A 15,567-nucleotide genomic window follows, 5' to 3' on the forward strand; every position below is an offset into this window, starting at 1 on the left:
AAGTTTGAGGAAAATGGGATAATTGATTCAAAAGTTGTGAATTTCTAATGCAGATCGGTGCTGTCATTACTGGATAACGAGACTACTACCCTTCATGACGTTCTTATGGACAACAATATAGAAAGTATATCAAGAAAATTCAACATAATATCACTTTTCTTGTATAATGAAGATGCTCTTGACCTACCTTAGGGGGGAATTATACTCTTAACATACATGTCAGTTACATGTTGATGGAATGTGTACTGTCATGAAAAGTAAATTTTGTGGAATTCTCCTTATATCTGATTTTTATTGTTGTCTAAAACGATATCATGAAGTTAAGTAGTCCCCTTGTGCAGAGATGGCGGCACCAAAACTTGTGAATCAATTATCCTCCAACTTTCACTGAAGTGCTACTAATATTGCTGCTTTCATTCAATCAACATTACACATGGGCTTTGGTTTCCTTGAAAAGCACATAACATGATTTTATATTGGGCTATTGTGTGTCAGGATCAGGGAGGTGTGTGTTATGTATAGCTTTTAGAAGGAGAAGAAACAAGAATCCCTCCTTTTTACCCATGGTCCCTTCTGCAGTGAAGTTAGGCACTCTATTGCAGGTGTTGGTGAATTGCTTTGTCAAAGACCCCGTTTACAGTGCAGGGCTGGGCCGAGCCGCGGCCGAGCCCGGCCTCAATTGCGGGGCCGAGCCCCACAATTTTGTCCGTTTACAGTGCCGGGCTCGGCCAGGATTTTAATTCAAACCTTTCAATATTTTGTCGTAGTGGCGCTCTGCTAGTAAACAAACGCTATTTGGTATAGTCTGGTTTCCAGACCCTTTGCCAACTGGAATCCGCGACGGTGACGACGCCTTTGCCGAAGGAAAAATCCTTTGCAGGACAAAACCACCTAAAACCACAAAAACTATACTAGTTTTTGATGTCGGGCCGGCCCCGGCCGAGACCACCTCCAGAGCATGGCCAAATGCGCGGCCAAATGCGCGGCCAATGCGCGGCCAATGCGCGGCCCCGCATTTGGCCTTTTGCGCGTTTACACTGAAATGAAGACGGACTTGGCCACGGCCAAGCCACGGCCCAGCCCCGCACTGTAAACGGGGTCAAAGAATGCACTTTTTAACCATGTATTATTTCTCAATCACAACAAACCACATGAGTAGCAGTTTGATGTCCCCAGATTTCAATATTTTTGGCAGCAATTATTTTAGAGTGCAGAGAGCAGGATGCAAATCAAATCAGTGAAAAATTGTACTTCTTTAAGTGTCAAATGTTGCTTACAAATGAAGAAGTATGCATACGGGCATTGTTTCATCCAAACGATTAATATCATTCAAGTGTTAAAAATTGTGGCAAAAAAAAAAAATGTACACACGATGGTTAAATGATAACTTTTCATGCGACACTTACATTCCTTTTCTAAGTCCTAGGGCATTGATAAAAAAAACAACAATTTGAAGAAAATTTGGAAGAATTTGTTCCATACCATATTACCAAAAAGTTCCATACAGGATTCAAACATTTCCTCTGAAATACAGGATGAATTGGTTAAAATGAAGAACTTCTTCATTGGTCTGTATAATCCAGACTATGGAAGAGTGGCTCGGAGCATAGAAGGTCAAAGCCAGTGGAATGCTGAAACATTCAATATTGCCATGTGATCTTACATATGTATGCATGAATTTGCACAAATTTCGAAGAGAGTCTACTCCTTCTGTACCAGAAATTGTGACCTACATAATCATGACTATCAAATTTGCTGTGTGAATGGGCTTAATGCCTCCCAACATCACATATGAAATCTTAAACAAAGACACCTCACCAGAGTATCAATAGAAATAGAAACTAACCCCATGTCACTCTAGAATACACTCCCATTTTGTATCGAGAAACATGGCTGGGATTTTTTGGACTCAGAATAAATGCAGTTGGAAATCTATAGTATTCATTCCCCTTCCATCATAGAGAAGTTTCCAATTTAATTATTACAAATATGAAATTATTATTAGTTATTCTGGGGAAAGGTCTGCATTGCCTACCTCTATGGTATACCAACTTATGGAAGGCATCTAATTTTTAGGGTTGCAAAAGGGACATGCAAACTGTAAACCTGATTACAATTGGGCATGATGCCATGTGGTAAAGTTACTGAAGGTGAAAGTGATGATTAAAAGCCAGATAAATGAACCAACGTCATGAGCATCGTTGACACGTTCTGCATTCATTTGCTTGTTTCGTTGTTTTTGGTGTTTTTTGAATGACTTATGCAGACATTGAGTATATATGACTAATAAAATGCAAGCTTGTGAATTCTTAGGCTTTGTTATCATCAGTAAGGTGCCTTATCTGTGACTCCTAAGGGCAAGAGTTCAAATAGAATGCATCAGGAAAATGTTATCAATGATCCACGTGTGCAAGGTTTCACGTTGTTTTCGTTCAAGTGAATGAAATCCGCTTCAAACCAGTTCTGGGCAGTGTGATCCTTAGATTATAGAAATGCAGTTGAATACCAAGGTGTCTAAGTGGATTAACAATGATGTGCACTGCACTTCTCAATATTGACTCTGTTGAGCGGACCGAGTATTGTGGGGGTGGGGGTCATCCTGAGGAGCATTTCATCGTGGGAAGGCGGGGTAATGGGGTAGGAGTGTGTGTGTGTGTGTGGGGGGGGGGAGGGGGGGGAGGGGGGGAGGGGGAGAGGGGTTGGAGTGGAATGATGAATGGAAGAGGGGTGAATTGACAATTATATTTTTTACAGGCATCGTATTAGGGTGTTGCTGTGACAGTACATTCCAGATCTGTTTTTGCCTTTTTAAATTGATATCATGTTTGTTTATTTTCATGTGAATGTGATGTGTATGCATTAATTTTCTTCCCCTCCCCTCCCCCTTGCCTTCAGGGTGATAAAAGTCAGTTGTTCACAGGCACCTTTGTCATTTTAACTATTTAACCCAAAAATTGCACATACTCCTTCCATCATGTCGCTTGAATGTCATTGCATCAATGGCAATACATTTGTATCATAACTTGGGGGGGGGGGGGGCAACCGGCACACGCCCCCTCTTTAATTTTCATCAAAAACAAAAGAAATGAAAAGAAAAAAATATAATGAAACCCGGAAGTGGGACCATAAATATTAGTTGCGCCCCCCCTTTACAGAATATCCTGGATCCGCCCCTTGATATGGCTGAACCAGTGTACAATTTCATCCAGCCATGTGGCGTTTTAGACTCGTGTGAAAACTGTGGGAGGTGACGGGATATGTACATAGGACAAGTTTGGCGGGAAACAATTAAAGCCTACCAGTGGACTGAGAAAATGAGGAGCATCAATATTGACAGCATGAAGGAGGTGTTTACCAGACTTGATCCTCCCATTCATTGTGTTCTTTGAACGATTAGGTTTTCCAAAATTTGGCTATTTACAACCTATTGTGCTTTGTCAAGAAGATTAGATTGGACATCTGAATGATTCACTGGCATAGCCAGGGGGGGGCGATGGGGGCGGTCGCCCCCCCTAAGATTTGGACTGGGGATTTGCGAGGCGGAAAAAAAAAAAATGTGTGTATACTGTATGCATGCACATGAAGCAGATCTCCTTTTCAACCTTTCATCAAATAAGATCATAATTTTTTGAATATTTCACTCAAAGTGTGCACCAGATCGTTGAATTTCAGTTCAAAATATGCAAAATGTCTCGAGCTTGGGAGGGGGATACCCCCTCCCAGACCCTCCCCCTCTGTGCCTCTTTCCCTAACCTTAGTACACTTTTTAGATTTACAAAAAAATTATGAAAAATTCTGAGTGCACATGACTTATCACTTATATTCCGAAAACTCAATGTTCCCTTATCTACAAAGGGGAATTTCCCCTCTTTATCGACCCTTTCCTCCCTAAGCCCCCCCCCCCATCATTTTTTTGTATGATTTCCCATATACTCCATCAAATATGCGTATGCGAGATATCTCAATTTCAACCTTAAAAAAGGCAAAAGCTCCATCGTACGGGAAGGGTGGAGATAACACTCGCCCACGCCTTCTTCCTGCTCGCCTGCCCCTCCCCCCCCCCCCATGCATGTAGACTGTGGCTACACTTTGAACATGAACAGTTTTCCAAATATGACACAAAATGTGTGCACCAAAACGTTTAACTGCAATCAGAAAATTATATAGAATCTCCTTCCACAGACTTGCTACACTTCTCTTCTGATTGAAAAATTTCCAGATATTCCAACAAAAGTGTACACCAGATTGTTGAATTTTAGTTCTAAAAGCTTAAAACTGAAAAAAAAAGGCTCCCTTGATTATGGGAGAGGTATCTTGCTACCATTCCATTGCTTGTTTAGACCAAGCTCGCCTAGTACCTCCTTGTTTAGACCTAGTACATTTAGACTTAGTACATTAGTTTAGACCTAGTTTAGACCTAGTTTGGACCTAGTACATTAGACCTAGTACACTTTAGACCTAGTACATTTTTGGGAATGACAATTTCCGAATTTTCCACAAAAAGTGTGCTCTAGATCGCTTTATTTCAATTCTTAAAACGCAAAAGCTCTGCCGAGCGGGAGGGGGAAATCCCCCTTCCCCTAAGCTCTTCCTCACTAGACTTTGTACATATACACACAGATGATGCACATTCGGAATAAGAGCTAAATTCAGTGATTTTAACACTTCGATGAAAAAGTATTGCACCAAAAATTTGCACCAGATCGCTGAATTTAGGGTCTGAAAATGCAAAATCACTTTCGTCTGGGAGGGAAAATTTTAATGCCCCTCATGTGCATGCTTTTTCTGTTTGATTGCTGAACAGACAGCATTCATGATATTCAGTGTAAGAATTAATACAAGACGTTTATTTAAATTTACCATTTTATAGCCATAATGTTCAATAATAATCGACATGAAAATATATTGCTACCTTAAGCAAATGGGACTGTTTCAAGTCGATAAAACACGCAAAAACACGCAAAAACATGCATCAAATTGCACCATTTGCAACATCAAAATGCAAAAAGTTCTCACCGTGGGAGGGGGGACACCCTCCTCCCACACCCTCCCCTTCCCCCACGCTCGCTCCGCTCACTCGGGCTCAGTTGCGTTCATGATATTAAGAGTAAGACTGAATACAAAAAGTTTATTTTAATGATACCATTTTATATATATTATTGGCAAATTGTGCAATAATAATCTACATTAGAATATACTCCAACCTGCAACAAGTGGGACTGTTTCAACTCGTTAAAACATGCAAAAACATGCATCAATTTGCACCATTTGCAACATCAAAATGCAAAAAGATCTCACCGTGGGAGGGGGACACCCCCTCCCACGCCCTCCCCTCCCCCTCGCTCGCTCCGCTCGCTCGGGTTCAGTCATGTTCATGATATTCAGTGAAAAGAATTAATACAAGAAGTGTATCTAAATCATACCATTAATAGGAAAATTGTTCAATAATAATCTATATCAAAATAAATGTATACTGCTACCTTAAACAAGTGGGACTATTTCAAGTCGATAAAACAAGCAAAAACATGCATCAAATTGCACCATTTACAACATCAAAATGCAAAAAGTTCTTACCGTGGGAGGGGGGAAACCCCCCTCCCACACCCTCCCCCCCCCCCTAAGATCAAATCCTGGCTACACCGTTGGAATGATTTACCAATCTGTACAGCAAATAATGCTATTTTTGGCATCATTGTGATCAGGTAAAATGGTGCCACATGACATTCTTTCTTCTTTTTTTTTTTCATGGTTGTGCACTAGTAACCATGCAAACTGCCAATTCATGCACAGAAAAATAATATTAGTACTTTTTAATTTTATGTGATAAAATGGTTGTGTGCTCTTGTCATGCATACACTATTTTAGGCTCAATTCTACCCAAGTGCACTCTTCACCCTATCAAGTCTCACTCCCCACCAACCCATCTCACGCTCACTTGCCCTGCAATCATGTTCTCCCAGAAGGAAGAAAGAATACAAATTTTTTAAAAGCGGCAGGTAGATCAATAATAATCATTGGATGAGATGCCTGCTTATGCTGAACTAGGTAAAGTGAATTTTGTTTCCCTTATTCTTTTTGTTGACTAGACACAATCAGTGGTTCTCAACCTTTTTATACCCCTGCCACACATAGTGTGAAGGGGGTATATAGGAATCACCGCGATGTTGGTCGGGCGGGCGGTCGGTCGGTCGGGTGGTCTGTTGCAAAATCTTGCATCGCGAACTCCTCCTACAGTTTTGAAGCAATTTAAATGAAACTTAGGGTAAATGATAATATTGAGGTATAGATGTGCAAGATGTGTTTTTTGGTGTTTGTCGGAAAATGGTTGCCATAGTAACCATAATTCTACTAAAACCTTGTGGATTGAATAACTTCCATAATATTTAAGCAATCAATTTCAAAATTGGTATCTATGATGATTTATAGGTGTAGTTATGCAAGACACTCTTTGTGTTTGTACTTGACGAAATGTTGCCATGGTAACCGCATGTTTCCTTCGAAATCTTGTGGAGTGAACAACTTCCACAGTTTTGAAGCAATTGAAATCAAATGTGGTAGGCATTATGGCCTTGAGGCATAGATGTGGCACACATAATTTTTGTGTTTGTCGGAGGAAGCCTTGCCATGATAACCATAATTTTACCAAAACCTTGTGGATTGAATAACTTCCACATCATTCAAGCAATTAAGGTCAAATTTAGTATGTATGATGATCAGGAGGTGTAGTTATGCAAGGCACCAATGTGTTAATATAAGAAAACTGTGTGGCCATGGTAACCACTCATTTTTGTATCAAATTGAACCATTTAATCTATGAAGGTGAAATTTGGTGTGTATGATGCTCTTTAAGTGTAGTTTTGCAAAATGTCCTTTGTATTTGTATCAGACAATGCGTTGCTATGGTAACTGCATGTTTGTTTGTTTTTTTTTAATTCTGTGGAGTGAACTTCTTCCACAGTTTTCAAGCAATTGAAATCAAATTTGGTAGGCATTATGGCCCTGAGGTATAGATGTGGAATACAATTTTTGTTTGTCACAAAAACCATTGCCATGGTAACCACAATTTTACCAAAACCTTGCAGATCGAATAACTTTTCCATCATTCAAGCAATTAAAGTCAAATTTATGTATCATGATCTAGAAGTGTAGTTTTGCAAGACACCATTGTGTTAGTTTAAGGAAAATGTGTTGCCATGGTAACCACTCATTTTTGTCTCAAAATAAACCATTCAAGCTATGAAGGTCAAATTTGGTGTGTATGATAGTCTTTAAGTGTAGTGATGCTCGGGGAAAGCATGTTTCCATTTGCTGTAAGTTTTATACTCAGTGTCAACTCTGTAATTGTACAGTAAACTAAAATTATTCTGTTTCCAATTCGACAAATGCACAAACTTGGTATTAACGTCATTGCCCTCATGACATCACATACTATAAAGCAACACCAGGGGTGGGGGTATTAATCACCTTCAGTGATAATTTTAGTTTAACCTGATGTCCACTTTGGCTCCTGTAAGTTTTTTCGAGGCAATTAGATAGACAACACACTCTTTATTTTGTTTTTTTAGTGGTGACATTTTGGCCCACCTGAGAGAGTTTCGCGGCCCATTGGTTGAGAAGCGGGTTTAGAGAATACCTACATGGCTGTATTGTACAGCTATTTTACTTTCTACAAAAATAATCCAAAGAGGTCTGTAAAAATTCGCGATCTACTCAGTCATGTCAGTCACACAATTTGTCTAGATTCATTCACCCTGGACCCAAATTTGGGCAAAAAATGTTCAAAACAATGTCTTGCAAGACCATCCTCCATAACAAATTGATGAGAATTATGCAAGTATAATTGTATTGTAAGTGTGTGCCATATTGTGCAATTTCTAATTCTAAAATGAAAAAAAAAGCACTATGGGAGGTATCCGAGTTGAGAAACTTAGTATCCCTGTTTTCCACTTTGTAATTTTTCTCATATTGTTATGAGATTCATATATGAATAATCCAAGACAACACATGCAGGGACATGATAGAGAAGGAGTAGAATCTCTTCCCAATTTGTGCAAATTTATGCAAAAGTTCTTGACTAGCATTCCACGAGTATTCCACTAGCTGTGATGTTCCGTGCTGCAAGCTGCTTTTCCATAGATTTTCGACATGGAGACCAAAGAAGAAGTTGTTGATTTTAACAATCTTAAGCTATATATCTGAGGAATTGTAGAAATTCTGCATCAAACTTTCTGGTAAAATATGTTACGGAATAAATCCTTTCAGTTTTTCTTCAAATCCTTTTGTTATCTATACTCAAAGGCTGTAAAGAGGAATATTAGTATCTGATATGAAGTTAACATTTGTGTGTGTATATTTCATATATAATATGTATACATATTTGTTTGTTTGTTTGTTTTGGGTTTTTTGTTGTTGTTGTTTTTTTTTTGGCCAAGTTAAGTACCTGAATGTAAAATCTTTGGGATTCTTTGATTGACTGATGCCTGTTTCTGCATGTTTAGCATTTTACAGTTACATAACTACAGTGTACAATTTTTAATGATTTTTTGTTCATATGTCCTGTTTTCTACACTTTGAATAATTCCTCCCAAGAATGTTAAAAGGGACATCAAATTGCAGATTAACTTGGTTTGTTGGGAATGAGGAAAGGTATGCTTTGTCAGAGCAATCTATTAACACCTGCTATACCAGGTGTCCCAAAAAATCATTAGAAAGAGCATCTTCCGCAGAAGACAATGATACCAGAATCACTAAATTTGGTTCAGCACTTTTTAATCTACGCCAATTTCTGTAAATACAGTCATTTTCAAATTTCGCCAGATTTTTGCGACTTATGAGAAAATGATTTGAGCGCGACACGCAATCCATACAGTGAATATTGTGTAAGCTCGGTGATCCATGTCAAAAAACGGTACAGCTCTCACAATGGGCGTGGACCAGGAAAAAAACAGTGTGTGTGTGCGCGCCCAATGTGAAAGCTGAATCTTTTGTTGACATGGATCAACGAGCTTACACAATTCACTGTATGGAACGCTTGTCGCACCCAAATTATCTCATAATCCGGCGAAATTTGAAAATAACTGCATTTACAGAAATTGACGTAGAATAAAAAGTACTGAACCAAATTTAATGATTTTGGTATCATTGTCTTCTGCGGAAGATGCTCTTTCTAATGATGTCAAAAAATATATCCCTTTTAAAATGCAAGGTACTGAAAATCCACTGTTCCGCTTTTTTTGGGACACCCAGTATAGAGTGCATAAATTCTCAGCTGCATGGAGCATGGGTACAAAGTAGAGACTCTTGTTTCTATTCCTTCTCTAACAACTTCCTGGTGCATGTAACATTCTATGCACTACTCAAATAGTGCTTTCTTTCTGTAACTGATCAGATTTGTACAGCTGGTTTTAACATTACCTCCACATTGCTTGAATGTGTCACATGCTCTGCACACTCAGCTGATGATTAAATTCACCAAGGAGGTTATGTTTTTTGTTGGCATTGGTTTGTCTTGTCTGTTTGCAATATACTAGTAACTCAAAAAGTCCTGCCCAGACTTTGATAAAATTTTCAGGATAAGTTGTTAAAGACACTGGGAACAAATGATTGAAATTCAGCAGTGAACTGGATCACTGTCTGGATCTAGGGATTTTTCTGAATTTTTTGAATGAGTCTTTATCATTTGGACTTTAGAAAAAAAGCACTGGAGAATGCAGATCTCTTCCAATGTAAGCAACTCATTTCCACGCATATACACACATGCTAATATGGCCTGATAAAGAAAATATAAAGAAAATTCAACATATTTTCACTTTTCTAGCATTATGAAAGAACATTTGACTTGCCTCTTTCAGAAAGCAGGCAAGGGGGATAATTACCCTAACACATCACTTGGTAACAAGGTAATGGAATGTGTACTTTTTATGAAAATGAAATTTTGTGGAATTCTCCTTATATTTTCTTTATATTGTTGTCCAGAATGGTGTCATGAAGGGTTTATTAGTAGTCTTCTTATCTAGCTTCTAGCAATGACAGCACCAAAGGTCTTTAAATTTATAACTTTTGAATCATTCACTCACTTTTTCTCAAACTTTCACTGATGTGTTCTACCAGAATTACTTTTTTTTTTCAATCCACATTTATATGTGGGTTGTGGTTTCCTCTAAAAGATACACTGTATGTTCACATGCTCAGAGGAAGATGTTTCATCCTAAATGAGTGTAGACAAAAGTAAGTAGATCAGTTAAGTCAGCCTAAAAAAACACAAAAATTAAAACATTGCAAGTAGGAATTGGTATTTTCTTGGGACACTCCCGTTATCTAGACTATCTAATTCCTGTTCCGCAGACAGGAAAAGGTGAGACACGTAAATACCTTCTCTTATCAAACTCGGCAGGATGGCAGTCCAGTCTTTCTGACGGTCACAATCTTGGGAATGGTCTTGACTGGACCCAGGTCAATGCAGATATACAAACACTTATATGGTCATTTTCACTTAATTGTTCTGCAACAAAGGGCTTTGCCCTTTCGTTTAAAAAGTGTAACAAGACAAGTGTCATCATGGAACTATTGTAACTCCTTGGTAATATCATTATTACCAGTTTGTGTCACAACCTGTGAGTGTTAGAGGCCAATTTCAGCGTTGACTTGAGTTTTAAGGGATTGTATAGTATTGGTTAAGATGAAAAAAATCAGCTTTTAACTTTATGCAAAATACTTAGAAACCACTTTATGAAATGTCAAAGAGCCTACATTTTTACGAGGAATTTATTGTAAAGTTTATAATGAATGCATGTTGCAGCAAAATCAAACCGTCGCTGTGGAGAATTCTTCAGTCAGTCGTGATGTCCATTTTTCTTTTGAACACAACTTTGTGGTGTTTTAGTGGTGTACATTTTCTTCCTGCAGTTAATGATTGGATCATTTTGTTTTTCTTTTGAACGTAACACAGGCAGGGCTTCTGATCTTGCATTTATAAGTGCAAAATGTGTGATGATTTTTAATAGCTCAGTTGGTATTGCATTTGCTTCAGATCAAAAGGACCTGGTTCAATTCCAGAGTCTAACTGAACAGTGTTGTGTGTAATCATAATATGTTCCCTCTACTAAGAGGCAAAACACTTTGTCTCTTAGATAGGACATAAAATTGAGGTTATGTGTGTGAAAGAGTCAAAACTCATGCATGTAAAAGTCCCTTGCTTCATTTGGTATTCATCATAAACTGCTCATAAAGAGCAGGGTGCCTATTAAAGGGATAGTACAGTATTGATGGAGATGAAAATTGGGCTTTTAACTTTTTGTGAGATACCAAGAAGACACTTATGATATAGTACAGGGCATACCATTTTAAGAGGAATTCAAAATTTATTTGATGAAAATCGGGTTTGGAATGACTGAAACATCGAAAAACAAAGTAAAACAAAGCGATCGTAATAAAGTGTGGGTCCCACACTTTATTAGAATCGCTCTTTTTGGATATCTCAGCCGTTTCAAAACCAATTTTCTTCAAATAAACATTGAATTCCTCATAGAATTACATGCTCTTCCATATTTCATAAGAGGTTTCTCATTATCTCACCAAAAAATGTTAGAAACCTGAAACTAGGTCTCAACCAAAACTATACGATCCCTTTAAAACCGGTGACGTGGTGCTGCCTTGTACATCCAACTGGACCACACGGAAGACCAGCTATCGCAGCTAGCCATCTTCTCAGGTGGAAAAATTAAACAAATAAAAGCAAAAACACTGATCTGAGGATTTTCAATCTCGCCCCCACCCCCAATCTACACCCAAACTTTATGACTTGTACATCTTACAAATTGTTTAACAATATAATTTGTCAAATATGTATTTTGTATTATATGTATTTCAAAACCTTGTTTGATGGAAATAAAGTAAATCTGAATTCAAATTGAATTGAAAACTGCATTTCACTATAGCTCTACAATACCTTTTAATACATGATGTTTGGTTAATGACTTGGGAAGAAATTAATTGAAATCTTACCAGATGAAAGAAAGCCAGTGACGATGGACTGCCTTTCAATGACGAGGAATGCTGAGCATGACTTCAAACCAGATTAGGCACTTGATATCATAAAGAGAAACACAGCATGGCATATGCTTAACCCATTCCATATGGGAACCTGTTGGCCTGGGTATAAGTCTGTGGGCATTTCAGAATTCAGTATGGAACGGGTTAACTGTATGCTCAAGGGTGGAACAAGTACCGTAGGCTTATACCTTCGTGAAACAAGATGACTCATATGCTCTTTATTATTTTCTCCCCCTTCCCTCTCTTCCTCTCACATTTCCCTCTCTCCGACAATGATGGCAGGCTTTGGCAAGGAGCTGTTCGAGAGCGACTTGGACCGGTTGCAGGAGCACGTGGAAGCTGCCATGGAGATGTTCCCCTGCTTCGCCAGGGGCAACATCCAGAGTGTAGTGTCCGGCCCCATCCCGTACACCCCAGACATTGCATCTCTGATTGGACCCTCTCGCGGCCTAAAGAACTTCTGGATGGCAGCCCCCTTCTCGTATGTTTTATCATTTTTGACAGTAGAAATTGTGATACTTCATTCACTTTGCAACAAAGCTTGCCAGGTTATGCAACCATAATTTGCATTAGGCTCGGCAGTCCGCTGCCATGTGGTCAGTGGTCGGTGGTCATGCCATACTAATAGACAAGGATGCAAAGTTCAGCCAGATCTGGTCTCATAGTGGCTTCAGGTACACACCTTGCCTCATGAAAGTATATATACTCATTGATCGCAGGAACTGGGTGCCCAGTAATAACCCTGTAGGGAATTACAATACCTCTAAATCAATGAGGTATTTAAGAAATTCAACTAGAACAGTCCAATTAGAAAAGGAAGATTGAGAAATCATGGCAGTCATAGGTTAGATATAGTAAAAGTCATGTTATTGGATATTGCTCCAGAATTAAAGTACTTGAAGACATTGTACCTCTTTAGACTCTTTAGGCGTTATTATTGTATTCAGTCGGGATTTGTATTGCTTTTTTCTTCCCTTGTAGTGCAGAATATTCCATGTCATGAAAACAGAACCAACAATTTTTTTTTTTCTAAACAGTGGACGATAGAAATCCAGTAGTGATTCCTTTCAAATTTCCATGCTCTCCTTGTAACATTCCATTATGCTGTATGGTCTCGATCATTTCTCCTCCTCAGATATGGTATCATACATTCTGGAGGAGTAGGGAGGTACCTTAAGGATTGGATTATGGATGGGGAGCCCCCCTATGACCTCATAGAGGCCGATCCGGACCGGTATGGCAAGTGGTGCACACTGGATTACCAGCGTGTGAAAGTCTCCGAGTCGTATGGTATGAACAATGCTGTAGCCTTCCCCAAAGAAGAGCGCTTCGCTGGACGGCCGACATCGCGCATGTCTGGTGCCTACGGGCTGATGAAGGAACGAGGGGCCCAGTTTGGTTTCCATGCTGGTACGTCCTCTACTTTGTGGATTGAGAGTGTATTCCTCTCGTTTGTCTCTTCTTAAAACCTGATTGGCATTCAGGCAGCTGGATGGCATGTTATAACTACCACTTCATCAAAGTGAATCTTACATAGCATTCAGAGTTTTCATGGAATGGGCCAAAAGTGATGGGAAAGCACTTCAAGGTTCAAATTTTTCATCATGACAGATTCTTGTTCCCTTATGTTTTATCTGCCAGTGCTGAAAATTCAGTGTGAAGAAATGAGTTGAAGTCCCTGAAATCATAGCTTTCTATGTCAATTATTTTTTTTTAGGCACGAGTATTTTTCTTTTCAAACCATAGCTTTTGTGTTTTGCTTTGCTCCTATTCTGGCAGCTTTAGACACTGCATTCATTTCTATTACAATATGCTAATGAGTCATAGCTCTTGACCTTTAACCCTACTAATTGGAGAATGAAAGGCTGGCATGCAGTCTGGTGAGCAACTTCAAAATTGTATAAATCTGATGATCTGAGCAGTATTTTGTATAGGTCTGTTTGTAAGGGTCTAGAGAGCTAGCTGTTTCATATGATGGAGTGAACTGATCTAGTACAACAGATTGTTCAACTGGAATTGCCAATTTCCCCTTGAATAGGCCTATAAGAGGCTATATGAAGCCCATATGGGCGAGACAGAAACTATAGTTTCTGTAAAATTGTGATAACAAATTGTGCAACAATCAACTTGACTATCTACTAATTCTCACAATATGTGAGGTTTTGCAGGTTTCCTTGTTCAAAGACTTTGATTTTCATTTTTGTTGTCTCAAAAATCTGCTTCTGGACACAGCAAAATTTTTGTTTTCCCTGACTTCTGACTCATTTTGACAGAGCATGCCACATATTCATTCCTCTTTTTCTGTACCTGGTACCTGGTATTCTTGATTATCATGGTATATGTCAGGCATTGATAGTTTGCCCAGTCAGATGGGGAGAAATATTTTGACGAGTGATGTGACAAACATGGGTGCTATTAAGTTTTGTGGGGAGGTTTGTCTCGACATTTTGATGTCAGATAGGAGTGATTATTCAAGGTCATCTCGTCTTACCAGGTTGGGAGCAACCTCACTGGTTTGCCCTGGAGGGGGATGAAGCTGGCTATCGGCCCAGCTTCCGCCGAACCAACTGGCATGGGCCCGTTCGGCGAGAGTACGAGACCGTCATGGATCGAGCTGGGGTCATCGACCTAACTCCCTTTGCCAAGTTTGAGATCAGTGGCGCAGATGCGACTAAACTCCTAGACCTTGTCCTAGCCAACAGACTCCCTTCAGCAGTAAGACATTTGTAGGGAATGTGAACATACAAGAAGTGATGTATACAGAGTGGAGATGGTGTTTTCTGCAAAATGCAGGAGATGATTGCTGAGATGCATTCCTTATCATTCATCCAGGAAAAGAAAGGAATCTTACTTGTGCAGTTAAGTGTAGCTTTTAAAATTCATAACATGACATACAGATATTCTTATAAACTGACATTTTGTGTGGACTGGCTGTTACAATGGCATATATTTATACTGGTTTGAGTGACTTTAAACTTTTTAATGTGAGTTTTCATTTCCATTTTTTGTTTGTTGTTGTATCTTGCTTTGCTACCCCAAGTTCTAATGTTCAATATCCCTTTGTCTCTTCAGATTGGTGGCTGTGTTGTAGGTCACATGTTGACCCCAAGGGGCAAAGTTTATGCAGAGATCACGGTCACGAAGACTGGCGAGAACCAATTCTTCTGCATCACAGGCTCTGGCTCTGAGATACATGACCTGAGGTGAGTAATGTCATGGCTGGTCAATGGAAGATGGAAGTTGTTTGGAGAAGCATGGATGACAGAGATGTGCATATCTCACATAATTATGTGCATTGTATACAGTCTCGGAAGAGGTGGCATTGTTGGAGTTCTGTGGTATGAACTCTGGGCTTGGTAATGAGAGATCAACGGTTCACATCCTACCTGTGCCCACATCTCTAGGCAACTTACTACATGTCCCTCTTGGGGTCTAGGGCAATTACCCCCTGGGCAATTACCCCAGACCCTTCCCCTGGCCCTAATCCTAATCCTGGACCTAATCCTATCCCTAACC

General features: G+C 39.3%; 1 protein-coding gene across 1 annotated transcript in view; it reads left to right on the forward strand.

Annotated features, from left to right (window-relative positions):
• Positions 1 to 15,567, forward strand: part of LOC140230445 (dimethylglycine dehydrogenase, mitochondrial-like) — a 49,075-nt gene that overhangs the window by 26,245 nt on the left and 7,263 nt on the right. The window contains exons 7-10 of the mRNA XM_072310600.1: positions 12,334 to 12,532; positions 13,187 to 13,461; positions 14,546 to 14,766; positions 15,124 to 15,254. Coding sequence (XP_072166701.1) covers positions 12,334 to 12,532; positions 13,187 to 13,461; positions 14,546 to 14,766; positions 15,124 to 15,254 — 826 coding nt within the window. The remainder of the gene's footprint in view (positions 1 to 12,333; positions 12,533 to 13,186; positions 13,462 to 14,545; positions 14,767 to 15,123; positions 15,255 to 15,567) is intronic.

The sequence above is a fragment of the Diadema setosum genome, chromosome 7 (assembly GCF_964275005.1).
Source record: "Diadema setosum chromosome 7, eeDiaSeto1, whole genome shotgun sequence".
Classification (NCBI taxonomy): domain Eukaryota; kingdom Metazoa; phylum Echinodermata; class Echinoidea; order Diadematoida; family Diadematidae; genus Diadema; species Diadema setosum.